This window comes from Magallana gigas, chromosome 5 (genome assembly GCF_963853765.1).
Source record: "Magallana gigas chromosome 5, xbMagGiga1.1, whole genome shotgun sequence".
Lineage (NCBI taxonomy): Eukaryota > Metazoa > Mollusca > Bivalvia > Ostreida > Ostreidae > Magallana > Magallana gigas.
The window spans coordinates 18,039,368-18,057,020 of NC_088857.1; the positions used below are offsets into that span (position 1 = coordinate 18,039,368).

At 31.2% G+C, this 17,653-nt stretch overlaps 1 protein-coding gene across 4 annotated transcripts; it reads left to right on the top strand.

The window, feature by feature from the left end:
* Nucleotides 1-2,891: 2,891 nt before the first annotated feature.
* LOC105338615 (uncharacterized) lies at nt 2,892-16,820 on the top strand. Of its 4 annotated transcripts, none has more exons than XM_066084649.1 (11): nt 2,908-3,594; nt 4,681-4,725; nt 4,878-4,973; nt 5,258-5,479; nt 5,958-6,064; nt 8,779-8,905; nt 9,078-9,212; nt 11,423-11,701; nt 13,625-13,729; nt 14,859-14,952; nt 15,530-16,820. In XM_066084649.1, exons 1-11 carry the CDS (start codon nt 3,528-3,530, stop codon nt 15,900-15,902), a joined length of 1,650 nt encoding a protein of 549 aa, XP_065940721.1. In that variant the 5' UTR covers nt 2,908-3,527; the 3' UTR covers nt 15,903-16,820. The 4 variants fall into 4 exon arrangements, with proteins under 4 accessions (XP_065940722.1, XP_065940721.1, XP_065940719.1 ...); XM_066084647.1 differs by having other exon boundaries at nt 2,917-3,594; nt 4,456-4,725; nt 15,530-16,819; XM_066084648.1 differs by having other exon boundaries at nt 2,938-3,594; nt 4,456-4,725; nt 14,871-14,952; nt 15,530-16,817.
* The last annotated feature ends 833 nt before the right edge of the window (nt 16,821-17,653 follow it).

Sequence of the window (17,653 nt, forward strand, 5' to 3'; positions counted from 1 at the left end):
GGTAGGTTTGGGCCACAATGGGGGTGTAAAGGTTTAACATAGGAATAAATAGAATAAATCTTTAAAAATCTTCTTCTCAGAAACTAATCAGCCAGGAAAGCTGAAACGTGTGTGGAAGCATACTCAGGTAGCGTAGATTCAAAGTTGTGAAAATCATTACCCCCGGGGGTAGAGTGGGGCCACAATGGGGGGTCAAATTTTAACAAAGGAATATATAGAGTAAATCTTTAAAAATCTTCTTCTCAGAAACTAATCAGCCAGATGATTCTTTATAATTGTTAAGACTTTGGCCCCAGGACAATTCTTTGGCCTCACAAGAAGGTTCAGAGTTTGATATAGATTTATATCCCATATATAAACTATTGTTAAGGATCTTTTTGAGAACTGCAACATTCAACATGTGATATGACTATAAAATCATCCTGTTAGAATACGGACTAATGATTATAAACATAAGAATATCCCGGGGGAAAAATGGATTTTATTTATATAGGATCTTAATGTATTATTGTACATTCTCCAGATAGTTTGTATTAAGCTGATTTTATCATACCTATTGTTCCTCAGGTGAGCGATGTGGCCCATGGGCCTCTTGTTTTTTTTTTTTTAATCATTATTGAAGATTGTGTTATCATTTATCTTTCACTTGCACGAAAACAAAAAAGTATAAATACATGTAAAGTAACATAAATTTTTCCGCGAAAAATTACCAAATCTTTGCAGGACGTTTATTCTAACTAATTCAGAAAAATAACAAGAGTAATAAAAGCTGTCAATGTGACAGCAAACCGGTTTTCTTTTGTGTGAACAGTATCCATAATCCATTTGTCAATCCTGAGTTGATGAATACTACCTATCCAAAGAAATGGGGTACGCTATATACAATGTTTTTGCCCAAAATGAATTAGTTTAACAGCTGATATTTTTTCATAAATTATTAAAAATCAAAATCCCAGCAATTTCCATACCTCTGATATATGTGTTACATTAAAAGTTTATACTTTATCAAGTTAAACTTATCTATTACAGTAAGACTGTTATAGATAAGTTTAACTTGATAAAGTCTAAACTTTTAAGACTGTTATAGATAAGTTTAACTTGATAAAGTCTAAACTTTTAATGTAACATACTGTGGTTTCATTAATATTTAAAGGTGTCAATTTTCGTGGATAAAGATAAAATCACAGTTTCAAGGATACGTAAATTCGAGGCCAATGACCCTATCATTACAAAAAGTTAATAGAAATTGCACTTTAATGAACAATAAATTTCATGGATCAACTTAATAACGAAATCCACGAAAATTGGTATTCAACGAATATTAATGAAACCACGGTATGTATAATTGATCTGCAAAACTTCCTATCTTGAAAATTGTACGAGGAGTTATCGGTACAATATGGGTACCTTTTTGGCAGCCACTCACCCGCCCGCCATTTTTACTATTTCAATACATGTAATCGGAAACCCGGTTTTAAATTCTCTCTCAAAATTCTTCATATATGGCAAGAATTCAGAAGCAATGGAGTTACACGGGACCTCACGGCGGTCTTCGAACCCCATGCCGCTCAAAATATATTTACCCCCTTAGAAATTTTCTTGATCCGTCTCATTTCTAGAAAAGAGTACGCATTAACTTATATTCCAGTTTAAATTACATGTCAATTTTTTTTTTTAGAGAAATAAGATATTAGGCATTTCCTTTTATAATACTATGAGAATTATATTACGGAAATTAGCGCATTCGTCACATCGGCAACTTCTTCCTGTTTGGTCCAGTTTCAATCGTGCCTCAATTTTTTTTCTAAAAAGAATACCGGTATTTTCGATAGAAAAGGTGTCGTTCATTAAAAGCTTATTGCAATGGTTTAGCTGAATATTATGTTTATTTTTCGTCTATTCCGGCGATTACGGCATGCCTTTTCTCGCAGCAAGGCAGTGGCCATATAAGGTCATGTCAAAATTCGACAAACTTGTAGACTTTACATTTGTCAATTTGTATCATGTCAGATATGCTATTGCCGAGTCTGAAGTTACAAATGCAGAAACTACGGATTGAAAGCGTGCAAAGTTAAAGGTTTAATTAGCTAATGTAAACAATAAAGTGGCAAAATGTGCATCATGCGAAGGAACTGAGTCATATCTTACACGTGTTTATGCCCGAGTTTTATAGGTTACACGATCAGAATTACACATATTTATACTCAGGCACGTACATCAACACGATTGCATATTCGGATTTACAAGTTTACATGTCTGGACTTTTGAACACGATTACCCTCCATAGACGACGCTTAATAGGTGATTCGTCATGTGATAGCGAAGGAGACTTTGAACTTTTTTTGTTGTGTCCCTGTCACAAAACATGTGCCAAACATCATAATGTTCATCATTTGAGAATTCAAAAGTGTCAAAATTATCATACTATCTCGATACACAACGGGATGTTACAGGTCAAGTAGCTATCAAGAGAAAAACCCTGCTTGTTTACATAGATCTGAATAGTTTCCTGTAAAAACGTTTAAACATAAAAAAGGATCCATAAAAATGGATACGCTGCTCGGATGAAGATTATATAAATTAGCACTACTGTATCTTATAACGCTATGATCATTTGCGAAGATTTCAATCACGTGCCATTAGGGGCCACTTTTATTTGAAAACATTTTATTTTAATTGAATAGAAAAAGCCTCTCTCTCTCTCTCTCTCTCTCTCTCTCTCTCTCTCTCTCTCTCTCTCTCTCTCTCTACTAAAGTATCGATATTCTTTATGTGCTTCCACGTGCGATTATTAAAAAGATTTTTTTTTCAAGGAATGCTATTGCATGTAATTCAGTTGAAACGATAAAATAATGAAAAATAAAAAAGACCTAATAACTAAAGAATGAAAGGAAATATGCATGATGGTGCATTGGTATATTATAATTATTTTAACAAAAAATTTCTGTGAATAAAATTATACTATTGTGGAGATAAGCAGACACGGGACAGAATAGTATAGATGTGAAATATGACATTCCATCGTTGAAAGTTTCTTTAATAAATTGTGTAGCTTTATTATTATGCAGGCACGGGCACATATCATCAAAAGTGGCAACAAACATTTTCTATAATGTACTCTTTGAGTTGACCTCCTACTTTTTTGGGAAAAAATAAACATTTATATAAGAGTTCAGAAAATGAACTTTTAAAACAATAGCTTAAGGGACTTTGCACCATGGATTAGGCTTAGAAGATCACCAGGTTGACGAATACATGTATGTATTTGTTGGGCTTGTCAAGATTTTTCGGATCTGTCTCCTCTTTCAAAAACGATGCCACGAGTATGCTATGCATTTTCAGACCTTCAAATGAAACGCACAAGTTCATCTTGAGTTGCTAACGGAAGTTATGAGTGTTGCTTCAAATACATCTAGGGAAGAGCGCAATGCGCCGATAATAGTGTAACATTCATACCAACTAGGAAGTGTGTTCAGTTTTATATTATCGTGAAAGTAACAGACAGCATAATCCAGTCTATGTAAGGAATGGATTTACTAATACTAACTTTCTTTGGATGGATTTACCAAACAACTGCTGATAGCGAATTGTGTGGTATGTGCTCAATTATGATATAATTAGTACATGTATGTTGTATGGTGAATAATGTTGTGTCATAATAATTTGATATTTTATCATGATGTTTTGAATATTTTTGTGCTTGTATTTTTTCAATGATCGAGTCACAGTAAATGCAAATTAGAAAATTAAAATATTCAAGACCAATTTGAGTGAACAAGTGACATAAAAACAATTAATTTACTTACGTACATAACAATCTGCTAAAAGTTAAATCAAATACTAGGTTCGCTCCCAAATGCCTTTGAGTGGCTCTTCAGATTAAGTGGGTGGGGGAGGGGGTTACTTATAATTACATGTACATAGTAGATTAATCTGACAGTTTGGCCCACAACCTGTAATTCCGTTGAATTTTAATATTTCATTTATATTTTCTAATAGTTATATAAAGGTTACACTTATTTTCAAAAGAACGGGCCTATTCTTGTGTTGTGAGTTGGAATTCCACTTCTGAAAGTAGAACAATATAAAATACAATGTATGCTATTTTGATGTCACAAGTCGCAATATAAAAATTGAGTATATATGCAAATTACTTGCAGTCTCTTAAAGAATAATTATTTTAAATTCTACTTTACTGATGGACATGTAAAAGTTGTGTATTTTTGAACAATTCTTATAAAAAATATGGCACATGCGTATGTATTTATCCAGGTTAAAAAGTTAGAATTATACATGACACACCTTGTGTAAAAGATTAAAATTGCTTACCGAACAAAATCGTTTATTTTTGAAATCCATGCATATTGCATTATAGAATAATATGAAGATTAGAAAATCTTTTATATAATTGTTAATAAAAAAAATTAATTAAATATATATTTTATTTTATTTTAGTCTCAATCGATGCATCAACAAATTTCATAAAAACCGGAGAAGCCTTTTCTATTGATTGTAATATTTTTGAATTAAGCGGAGTCGATCTTTTAACATTAAATGTAGAAATTCTTTTGAGACAAAATCAGTTTATCAAAAGAATAGTAAAAGGTTCAATATCGAATTTCGAAAACAACGATTTACCGGAAAACGATAATTATAGCTGGATGGTATTCTATTACAAAGATGATGATTACCACAAAAGAACCATAGTGAGGTTACACGTCTCCAGTAAGTTGTCATGTTTTATATCACAATCCACCAATGTAATGTTTAGATAATATAAATGTAACCAGTCCCAATAATGCTGTTAAGTTTGATTACAAAGCTAGTAAAAATAAATATCAAAGAGAATATCTATCAATGACGGTATCTATTTACAGATGCCAGCAACTTGGACGAAGGATTATATTTATGTTATGCGACTCTCTCGAACAAAAAAATAACAAAATATAACAGTAAAAGCCTTTACACAAGCAGTGAGTATATTTAAAGCATTGTCTTTATTACGATGACTACAGCATTTCATATTTCACAACATAATTCATTCTTTTGTTGTGGAAGTAAATGGTAAGAGTTACAGAAATATATTGGTGCCAAATTGACAAATTGTCTGTTGCTTGTCACATGTGTAAAATTTACACATTGAGAGTTACAGTTTTAAGCGAACATTTTTTACATCAAAATAAAAGTGTAAAAAGCTTAATTTTTTCACTGATATATATTTTGTATAAAGTAATTTCTTTTGTTTATGATGCAATAGATTCAAGCAGAGCAGGAAACCTTACTGAGTACGTAACTATGCCAAAACCTAACGCTTCCTCGCCGACTTTGACCCCGTTTGATTGCAGTGTATTCGAGGACGATTCGATTGTACACCAAATCAGACTTCGTCCAAATGAATCTGCATTTTACTCCGTTCTCCCAACGTTTAGTGTTAACAATAAAAGTATTGTTATATCCAAACCATGGGTCTCTTATAAAGGTATGGTACTTTAAATGTTTGGTTGATATACAACAGTAAAGGAAAATTCCGTTTATAAAATACAATATTTTAAATTATTTCTATATAAAATACATAATTTACTTTTTTTTTAAAACTCACTCAATTATGACTATTTTTCTTGAATGAAACTACCTTTTCTTAAAGCATGTTTTATGATTTAAGATATTAGGCTATAATTATTCATCACCGAATAGCTGTAGATATAAGGAATGACCTATTCTGACTAGTTAAATTGTCGAAACGATATTAATCAATTGCAAAAATTAGCATTCAATAAGTCGGTAAAAAGTTAATGTATCTAAAATTTAAAGGAATTTACATTGATTTTGCAGTCTTCAGAAACGTTTGTACCTTATTAAGTAATATCGGGGGTTTTTCTCGAAATAAAAACCATCAGTGATAAAATTGATTTGTTTTGTTTTGATTTGTTTTTACCATTATGATTTTTTTTTTGCAGGATGTTACAACTATACTGTAAATAAATTTAAAGAAGAGGACTGTACAACAATCGATGTCACTGAATGGACCAAAACAATTGACCGTCTACCTTTAATTGGAGTCACGGTGAAAAATATTTTTAAGCTTTTTTTTATTCAAAATGTTATGAGCTTAAGCTAGCTTCTGATCACACAGTGTCAGGCGTCTGCCATTTTGTCTCTCTGACGGTAATCGTTTGATTTATAGCTCACCTGAGCCGAAGGCTTAAGTAAGCTTTCTAATCAAAATTTGGCGCTGTCTGTCGTTGATGTTGTCATCGTAAACATTTACATTTTCTTTTTGTTTCTTAAAAACCACTGTGCCAATTTCACCAAACTTGGCACAAAGCAGTATTGTTTAAAGAGAATTCAAGTTTGTTCAAATAAAATAGGAGATTGAGAGTTTGTTGTTATTTAAAAAATTCTTTTCAAAAACCCTTTAGCCAGAAAAGCTGAAACTTATATCGCAGCATCCTCAGGTAGTGTAGATTAAAGAATGTTAGAATCATTATCCCGTCGTAGGGTAAGACCACAATCGGAAGCAGGTCAACTTTAACATAGTAATTATCAAATCATCTTTTAAAAATTATGATCTTCTTTTAAAAAACCAAAGGGACATATTTAGAAAAACTGTAACTTGTATGGAAACATCCTCGGGTATTACAGACTCAAATTTGTTAAAATCATGATCTCCTAGGGAAGGGTATGCAACAATAAATCGTACTTTTTAAAAACAATTTTCTTTTCAAAAACTGTTCAACAAGAAAAGCAGAAACTTGTGTGGAAACATTCTTAGAGTAGATTCATTTTTGTTCAATTCATCATCTCCGGGGATATGATTATGCTTCATTGTTGGGGATTGCATTTTTACATAGGAGAATATCCTAAAAATCTTCCTCCGGGAAAACATTTAGCCAGAAAAACTGAAACTTGTGTTAAAGTTTTGTCAAAAAAATTAGTCATAGGAGAGGAGATACTATTGGAGATTTTAGAATATGAATAAATAAAAATATCTTCTCAAATGCTAGAAAAACAAAAGGGGCTAGCTATTTTACATAAAAATAGGTGGATAAAAGTCGATAGGTTTTTAGAATACTTTTAAAGCCATTTCTACTGTACTTTATTGTCAAAGTATTTTAAAATTGATTTTGTGATTTTATAAATGCTGATTTGAGGTATGAGCTATTGTTGCTTTGATGAGCGATGTGAACATCTGTGCCTCTTGTTTATAGGTTTTATCTGTGATACTCTAAGTCGATTTTAACTTAGCGTTGATTAATATATTTCTAGGTAGAGGAGTGGAGATTGTTTCAAAAAAGACACTTTCCATCCTTAAAAAAACCTTTATATAATAGTATAAATATATTATCTATACTACTTTATTAAAATAATATACTCGAATTTTGGGGCTTTAATACCGATCGCGAGAAATCGGAAGAGTACAGTACTGTCTTCTGTTTTATATATTTTAAACATCATTGGTATTTGAAGTTTACCAATTTGTTTTAATTTTTTCTCAATCAAGTTTCGCTAATTAAGAATCAACGAAAATTCCGTTAGAAAATCAGGAAAACATTTGGATTTTTTGGATTTTACAATCTTGCGCATGCGCATTACATTCACGATAAATCATAGTAGGCTCTTTAGTTTATGTTTCCACAATATCACATTTGTGTGGATAAACTCAGAAACGATTTTACAAATACGTATAAATTTTCACTGAAAATTTGTCATAATTATATTCTGTTCATCAAAGGAATTACGGGTAGGTGATAACTCTAACTCAGTGCATTTAATATGAAAAATCCCGAAAGTTCCGAATGTCAACATGTGTAAATATTCGAAGCGAGTAAAAACGTTGGTGAAAAAGTGTTGAATTCTTCCAGTCCCTGATTCTTCATTAATATGAATTAAATTTTTGGGTGAAAGGTATTTACAGCCTCAAAATGGTTTGTTATAAATTTGACTGTAATTTTCAATGCATCTTCATTAATTTTCTCCAAAATCGTCTTGGAGTGATTCTGCAATTGTTTGCTACATTACGGGTATATGGGAGTTATTTTAACTGTGGTGAAGGTCTGTGTCGAGACACAGTTGGATTATTATAACTACACATAGTGTAGTGAAATTAATAGCATTATCGTAGGCTTATTAAAGCTTGGTTAATATGTAAATGTCAACAATACGGTGGGTCGATGTATCTATTTCGTAAATGTCCTATACCATATGCAATGTCAACCCGTGCACGCACGGGTCAAAGGCTAGTTGGTGTAATATAAATTCCTTCTTAGTTAAACTATCATCGAAATAATGCATCACTGATCAATGCTAGGGCCATAGGAAGCATGCAGATTTGACCAAAAAATATTTCGGAAGAAAACTGATGAAAAAATCTGCGTGCTAAGAAAATCGATTTGTATAATGTCATATGCAAGCATCCTGATGGAGTGTAGAGTCTTCAAACTATCGTAAATAATCCAAAAATAGGACTACGACGAGTGCAAAGTTTTTCATAAGACTATTTTGTTTGGGGGCTACTTAAACCCTAAACAATAATGGGAAAACAGAAAGAGAAATATTCTTAATTAGTGATGTGTCTGAAAAAATTGTTGATGCCATCGGCCTAGACCCATACATGCAGAAAATGCTTTTGGTGTTTTGAAAATAATAAGTTTTAATTATGACCTGTCATGGTCAAACTAAAACTACGATATCTATGAAAAAACATTGGGGAAACATATCTTCTTAAGAGAATTTTGTCATATGAGGGACGTGACCCATGAACTTACCTTTTAATTTTAGAGGCTAAATAAATGTATTCTATTGGATCAAAGTGAAAATGCCACTGGTAAACGAGTGTCATATGAGTATTGCCGAGAAGATAAAAAGGATTCCTATGAATATATAGAGTTGTATTCCATCATAGATGGTATGTACCTTTGTTTCTATTATGTAATATATCTATAAAAAAAAAACTATAGATGTAATTTATAATTATCTTTTGATTGTTTGAAGATATCTTTAATTTCGAATTTAAAATATAAATCATTTTCGTGATAAAATTATAGTTAATATTTAGTTTTTTAAATGGTTTCTTCAAGGTTCATATAGTCTATCTTTCATTGGAGAAGAAAGTTCAACTTGTAATGCAGCTTACATTGATATAGAAGAGAACAAATTCTGGGGAATACCATGTTCAGAGACAGCTCGCTGTGATGCATTTTGTCTTCGACATGGTTTGTTTTCTTGTTTACTTAAAAATTACCTTGTCACTCCTATTGGAGGAGTTCATAGTATAATATTATATACAGCTCTAATCTTAGTATGTTGTTTGTTTGTAAGCTATTGCAGATGGTATCTGAAGGGTTTATTCCTTAACTTGGTCTTTTTATAAATAAACTTGACATTATGGAGATTATGCTGAACGTAAGATGGACTTAAAAACTTAAAGAACTTTTGTTTTTAAATAAAATTTATTAAAGGTATATGTGACGTATTTGGAGTAAAATTTTTGACACGAGTTTGAGTAAAAATATACATCATGCTTCTTATAATTAGACGTTTCACAAACTCTAAGCCCATATAAAAAAGTGTTCTGTCCTTAGTTATTTGCTACACGTCTGATGAATATTAAATAATGTTATCCGCCTTTTATAACGCCACTGCGCATGAGTGCGGGAAAACTTAGCATTAAAACACGATGGGAGAACAGTTGTTTACAAATTAGAATCCCGTTTTTCATGTCTTATATTAGATAATTTTTATATCAGATGATGCTCGAAGTATTTTTATTCCGAAATTCATTTATTAATAGAACGATATAAGTTGTTAATTATGTGTAATAAAGACGATTTTAGCATCATCGACACGGTAAATACCCTTCTCCTTTAAGAGTGAATACCCCCTTTCCCTGAGGGATGCGTGTACTTAGAGTGTTTATTTTTTTATTCAAAAATTCCTCTAAACGAAAATCCGATTGTGGTTTATAACTTATAAAGTAAAGACAAGGAACACAGGAAGCACGAACCTGACTATTTAGTAAAACCCTTACTACTTCATGATGGAAACTTAGTTTAATTCTACTTTAATTCCTATTCCATCAATCTACATGGTCTCTGATAACAATATTCCCTTTCTCTCTATCCTTGTCTGCCTGTCTCTTTTCTTTCATTGCCAAATCTGTCAAACGATATATCTATCTTTCTCGTCGTCGCCAAAAAATATTATTTTGATTTCTTGTATCTTTGTTATTCGATAGACTTATAAAGCGTAATTTGTGTGAAAGTCCTATTTTTAAGTAAAGAAACGAAGCAAATAATCAGATCTTATTATTGTTATCCACAAAAATACGCCACATACACCTTAAAGTTCAATATACAACATTAATTCAGCAAGCAATTTATTGGTGTAGTATAAGGCATGTAGAGTCAAGGTGATGTATTGACACCTACACGTACTATAGGTTTAAACAATACCGCAAAGCGAGACCCAATAATAGAAACCTTAGCTGTTAATAATATTTTCACAAATAAAGGTATTTATGGTGGCATATTTCTGCCCCTTCTGTACAAGTTATTTTTCTATTAATTATGTCGACATGCAAGATAAAGATGTTGACATGCAAGATAGTTATGTCAACATACAACATAACTATGTTTACATGCAAGAAAACAGCAATCAAATAAGATGTTTTAAAAATATCAAATACCGCCAACATGTGACATCCAAGATGCTAGATACGCTACCTATTGATGTCAACATGCAACTTATTTATGTTAACATGCAACTTCTTTATGTCGACATGCAACTTAATTATGTCGACATGCAACTTAGTTATGTTAACATGCAAGATAAATATGTTGACATGCAACATATTAATGTCGACATGCAACTTAGTTATGTTGACATACAACTTATAAGTTGCATGTCAACATATTTATCTCGCATGTAAACATAACTAAGTTGCATGTCAACATATTTATCTCGCATGTCAACATACGTAAGTTCCATGTTGACATAAATAAGTTGCATGTCGAAATAAATAAGTTGCATGTTGACATAAATAAGTTGCATATCAGCATATTTATCTTGCATGTTAACATAAATAAGTTGCATGTCGACATAAAAAAAAGTAGCATCTAGCATCTTGGATGTCACAGGTCGGCGATATTTGAGATTTTTTGAGATTTCGTATAATTCTTATCTGATTGCAATTTTCTTGCATGTCAACATAATTATGTTGCATGTTGACATAATTATCTTGCATGTCAACATATTTATCTTACATGTCGACATATTTGGTAGAAAAATAACTTGCACACAAGGGGCAGAGATATGCCACCATAGGTATTTGTCTAGTTTAATGAATTTATTTCTATTTTCTCAGACTTAATCCCTTAATGGTATTTATAATAAAAATCATCGTATGGAGCATGGTTTCTTGTAGATGGATCAAACGTCACGGAACATGGTAACAAGCAATGGAAAAAGGCCATGGATTTATGCATCAGTCTAAACAAGTCACTGCCAGGCATCGAATCCGATTTACTCAAATCACCACTGAGTCACATAGTTAACAACTCATTAATCTGTCTGGCCGTATACCAAAACTTATCTATCATGTTTCGACCAGTAATCAAACAAATAAAGAACATAGACGGCAACACAACTGTCCAACCAACCAACAACACTCGTGGTCTTCCATTCTTATGCCGAGTCAAAACGGGTAAAGTTCGTTCGGTAAAAATAATGGGTTTTTCCAATGCAACAATTATTTTGAGACGTCTATAAAAATCATGCATTGAAATTCGGGATGCTTTTGTGTTCACGTATACTAATGCACAAATTATAAAAAAAATATTACATGTATGTGCTAATAAAAAACATAATTGATTATACAATTTTTTTTTAACCTAATGAATTTCATATTTTTACATTTGAGAATATACCGGTATGCATTGATAATGATATGTAACGCAATAGCGTAAAAAAAAAATGATTCATTTTATCCCTATATTTCGCTATTTTATGGAAGCCTGTTGAGTCCGGAAAGTATTTCTTTTAATTTAGTTTAAACGCAATGATTGCGTTAAATAACAATGTTCTTTAATGCAAGCTTTTCTATAACTAGTAAAAAAAACTAGGAAGCTAGCACAATTGGCTATAATATCAAAAAAAGTGATAATGAATTGTTCTCTGTTTCATGACAATATATTGTGCACAACTATTGCAGGAAATTAATTTTTAACCGGGCATGCGTGTGTACATTTAGTTCGCATGAGTATTTTTTATTGTTGGTGAGGACACAAGCGTGACTCTCTATAGGCAATGTATTTCTCTTACACGTATAATTCAAATCTAATGTAGTGTATCGATCTTGATATTTTTAGTATAACTTACTCCTAAAGTCTGATTCAATGAATATGTTATATATCTAAAGAAAAGAATCGTGACAAATATTTAAAATGTGCATTTTTTCCTTGTCGAAAATAAAAAAAACAGGGACGAAATATTGCTTTACACGCAATACACTTTTAACGGGGAATTACACAAGGAGACAAGTATGTACATAAATATTTAAAGGAAGTAATGTATTTCAAAATTATGAAATCGAAATATAAAGAAGATGGGGGAATAGGATGGCGCAACTGCCCATTTGGTTTAGTCGCAAAATACAATTTCAAATTTAACATTTTTTTTCAATTAAATATATTTGATTTGTTATAATACAAGTTAACAAAAGGGTAATTTCTAACTATATTCAGTTTGAAATATTTCAAAAAACGATAATAATTTTTTTAAAATAATCCTCAAGTTTTGGTGGAATCTAACCCACAACCTAAAAACCCAAGTTCTATAAAGTCAACAAATGTCTGCTGCTCTAACCACTGAGCCATTTCATTCACAATAAAGTGCGTTTTTTAAATGCTATATGAGACGTTGGCCACAAATTTACGGACTTGTATTTTTTTTTTATTAAAACGTTCAATTGTTGGGCTACAAAATAACATTTTAAAAGTAAATTGGGTCATCTCTACACATTTTTGTTGATTAGAATCGGTTTAAATTCAATTAAACCGCATTTAGACTATGACAAAAATATGAAGCTCAGACCCACTCTATGAAAGAAAATGCATTTAAGTTATAAAATTTACACTATTTGGAGGTATTGACACGCATACGCGAGTTTGAATCAACCTATTGCAAGTATTTAAAATATTTAAGGGTTACTAACCGGTGTTACGTTAAATAAACATTGTTTTTAATTTTTTTTCTCAAAAAGTATCAGATTTAATGATATTTTAATTTTGCAGTATCTAATTATTTCTCATATGGGCATTTTACACGCCTTATTCATCCATCTTCTTTATTTGATTAGCGGTACATCAATCACGCGGAAATTATACAGGCAAACATGAGTTATTTTTTCTCCCTGTAATCTTTGCTACCGTTACATCCCGTATTAACTATATGCACATCGTAATATCTAATATGAATCTAAACTAAAAACTAAATTACTTAAATAAATCATCGTATCATCGATCAATACATTGATAGTACAGAGAAAAAATGACTAAAAAACTGGATTAATTCAATAAAAATAAACAAAATAATTGAGAAATTTTAATTATAATTATATTTTTTATAGATTACGAAAAGCCAGTCCCTTGTATCAACACTTCACAAACGGATAGTAACGTGTTTACACCAACAATAGGTCAAAATACCGGGGTACCACCTACTAGGCAAAGTGGTGAGTAAAATGTTGTCACTATCAATTGATTTCATGATTTAATTACTGCCAACTGGATGTTGTTTTTTCTGTTTTTTTTAAGTTGAGCTTTTCTTATCAGCCGTAATCCGCGGTCCCTTCATCTGATAAGGGCCATTTTTTGCCAAATTTAGTATAGAGTATTTCTGATAAACGGGAAGTAATAATTTTACAAACTGAAAATTTTTGAAAAAACAGAGGAAATTTGGGCAATTTTATTTCAAATTGATTTCACTAGATTTCTTCCTTGTTTTATCCTAATTTTTACGCTAGATAATTAACTGTTTGAAATGAAATGCAAAAAAAAAAATAAAAATTAAGGTGAATATATGCAGCGAATGACTGAAAATGTTTACATGTTTTCGTCATTCATTTTTTCTCAAATTAAAAAAAAATTAATACAGTTTAAAAATTTGATAGAGGAAATTCGGAATGGAAGCCTTTACCTTATGAATTATTGCTCAAACCCCCCTTCAATTTTTCATATTTATCTTTAACTACGTTTTTCTATTTAATTTCTTTCTATTAAGAGTTATTTTATTTGATGACAATTTCACGAATAAAAGAATCTCCATCAAATGATAGAGTTGGTTTTTTTTGCTTAAAAAATTTAAACGTCACCAAATAAGAGCGTAATTGACCTGGTTTATTTGTAAAACATACACTATAATACACTATAATAAACATATATATAGATTTATTTTTAAATCATCAGTGGATTTCTTTACATTTTGCATTCTGAGTAAACATCCTCGGACTTTTTACCTAATATGGTCATAACAACAATGACGTTAAAATAGACGGCGACATTAGTTATTAAAGAAAGTTTAATAATGTAGAGCTTCCGTTTATTCTACAACCATAGTATTCTATAAGACTGAGGAGATTGGCAGTTTTATTAAGAACATTTTTTAAGTACATTTACCTTATGTAAAGATCCTGATTGGAGTCGGCAATATCTGAACAAAGCTATTAAAAAAATGAAAAGTATAATTTAAAGAACAATATTTTTAATTTGATACATGCGTCTTTTTATTCCAGTCATATATGTGTTATTATTTATCAAATCCATATACTATTAGAAGAATACATGTACATGTACCTTAATCAGTCTCTTTTCTAGATTCCAAGCTGATCATCATAATAGCACCATCTTCCGTTGGTTTCCTGTTGATTGTTGTTGTTGTGTCTTGCGTCATCCACAGGTCAGATTATGTCTAAATATTTTCAAAATTTCTTTTTCTACAAAAATTATCATTTTTAGCAGTATTTTAAAGTGCAATAACACATCATCACAAAATGGCTGACCGCTGATCGAAAAGACGATTCGTTTTATGGACTGACACATGCAACTTACTTCATAGCCGACTGGATAAAGTGTCGGACTTGTGATCCGTACATCCCGAGTTCGGGCTTTTGTTGTTACTTACTGGAATAATTATTTTAGACATTTATTTTTTATCCACAAACTGCTTATTTTTCGCTTATTTGACATTTGTACAGTTTATTTATCATTATATCTTTCATTAAAAACAAATCCTGTTAATTTGAGTGACTTTTTCCAGGTGTGTTATTCCACCTTAAGTTTGTTTGTTGACGTATTATTTTGTGAGAGTCCGTTTTAATTTAACGTGTTCTTTTTTTTTTCCTTTTTTTTTTTTTTTTTTACATAATATGTGTTGTGGGGTTTTTTTTTTTGGTGATGATGACATATACAAAAAGATATTATATTTAATCATTTCTATATATTATTTAATTTATTTTGCAATTTTTTTTCTGCAGGGTCAAGAGAAATCGAAAAAATCAAGGAATTCGTAATACTGGTCTTATGAGCAAAGAACACATCTATTCTCAGCCGGTTAATACACAAGAAGCAGTAATAGAAAACATTCAAAGAGATTCAATCAATAATATCGAACAGCTGGAAGAGGACTATTCAAAGCTTCATTCAGCTGACAAAATCAAGTTCAATAATACGTTAGAGGATGAATACGCAATGACCGAGCAAAGTAGTGAATATGATGTTTTAAGGAATACAAGGGAAAACCAAGAGGTTTCAGTCGATGCCAACATTTATGACAGGACAAATAATTCAGTCAGTGGGATTTATGATACTACATTACAGACACCAGATAACGATACTTACAACTTATAAATTTGTCCATGTATTTAACAGTTCCACTGAGTGTACATGCAATGTTACTCAATGGGTGAATAACTTATTTTTATGATTTTATTATTTAAAATGGCGAGTGCTTAGACATGATGACCAACATTTTAAGGTCATGTCGATTTTTGTTTATTTTCAAGAACTAGAATTAAAGCTTCCGTTATCTTTACATAAATACTTTTATTGTTTAACTATTTTGGTTTACTATTTTTTATTACTTTTGTTTGTAAACCATTTCATTGTTATACATCTTAAATAAAGACTATATAATAAATAACAAAGAAATTCGCGCATGTTGGTAATATTGGCCTCAATTGATTAAACAATTTGCGGTCTATAAAGAGTATTTAAGAAAAATCACATAGTTTGAAATAGAACCGAGTGGGTTGGGATGGAGTTGAATCGAATCAAAATTGGGGAAGATTGAAATTGTTTGCCTTCTACTCATATCACGTTTCCAAGGATAGAGAACTTTAGGAAAATTTCATCCAAAGACATTTACGATAATGATTCTAATTCCTATATGAATGTTGCATTAAACTCTGATTATACAGTTATACATGTAATACACTTCTATCACTCAATCTCATATAAAGGTACCAATCGATACCTCAGATACAAAAACCAAAATCCTTGCCAACTCTGAGAATATGAATTGGAACTTTTTTTTGGTCAAGGATCATTTTGTATTAAATATAAATGTCTAAAGAAATTGTTTGCTTTCTACTCATATCGCGTTTCCAAGGATAGAGAACTTTAGGAAAATTTCATCCAAAGACATTTACGATAATGATTCTAATTCTTATATGAATGTTGCATTAAACTCTGATTGATACCAAAATTGTGAATTTCAGGCTCAAGCTATTAAGGGTGGGACTAATTGGGCTATATAGTAAAAATGTATTAAAATTTAAAAAATCTTCTTCTTTACTTCCACACATATTGGCATAAAACTGAATACATGGTTTTGATGTCTACTGATGGCCCCTGGGTCAGGGGCTCAGGACATGGGGGGGGGGGCAATATAGTGTAAAGGCATATAATGTTTAAAGATCTTCTTATCTATTCCCACACATCTGTATGAAAAACTGACTTCATAATTATGTTTACCAGGAAGTCCTCTACTAAAATTTAAATTTCATGTACCCTGGAGTATTTCTTTTGACTCTAGGGCAGGGCCAAAATGGATGTATAGTTGTTAATGCATATAATGTTTAAAAATTAATGGATAATCGAATTCACGATTTTGTAGACCAGATCTTTAATTTTTTGCCAAAATAATAGGTTTCATTGTTCTTTTTGAAAGATTTCAGGCAGGAAGGTGGTCGTCATTACAAATTCATAATTTTTCTACTCCAGAATGAAACCAAATTGAATGCATATATGAAACTCTTCGACAAGTTTATGTTTGAGTTATATGAGCACTACTCAGGTGACCGTTAAGGCCTATTGGTCTCTTGTTGAAATATTTTTCCAAAAATTGTCAATTTTTAATCATTAAACTGTAGGCTATTGATACTATTTAATTTAGAAGACTATATAAAAAGAATGGAACCTCATCGAAACATAACCTGGATGTGATTTGAGGGACATTCTAAAAGTACAGCCTGAGGCTGAAGAATTATCAACGTTACCACCCATGTGAGAATGCATGGATTGGTACATGAGATCGTCATACCCGTCTCGTCTGTAACTTTTACATTGGCATTAAATTTGCATTAAATTATGGGTGATTT

Coding starts and splice junctions, on each gene's coding strand:
- LOC105338615 (XM_066084647.1), top strand. CDS start 3,528: ATGGATTTACTAATACTAACTTTCTTTGGATGGATTTACCAAACAACT. Junction 9,213..11,422: donor TGCATTTTGTCTTCGACATG/GTTTGTTTTCTT, acceptor GGTTTCTTGTAG/ATGGATCAAACGTCACGGAA. Junction 14,953..15,529: donor GTGTCTTGCGTCATCCACAG/GTCAGATTATGT, acceptor TTTTTTCTGCAG/GGTCAAGAGAAATCGAAAAA.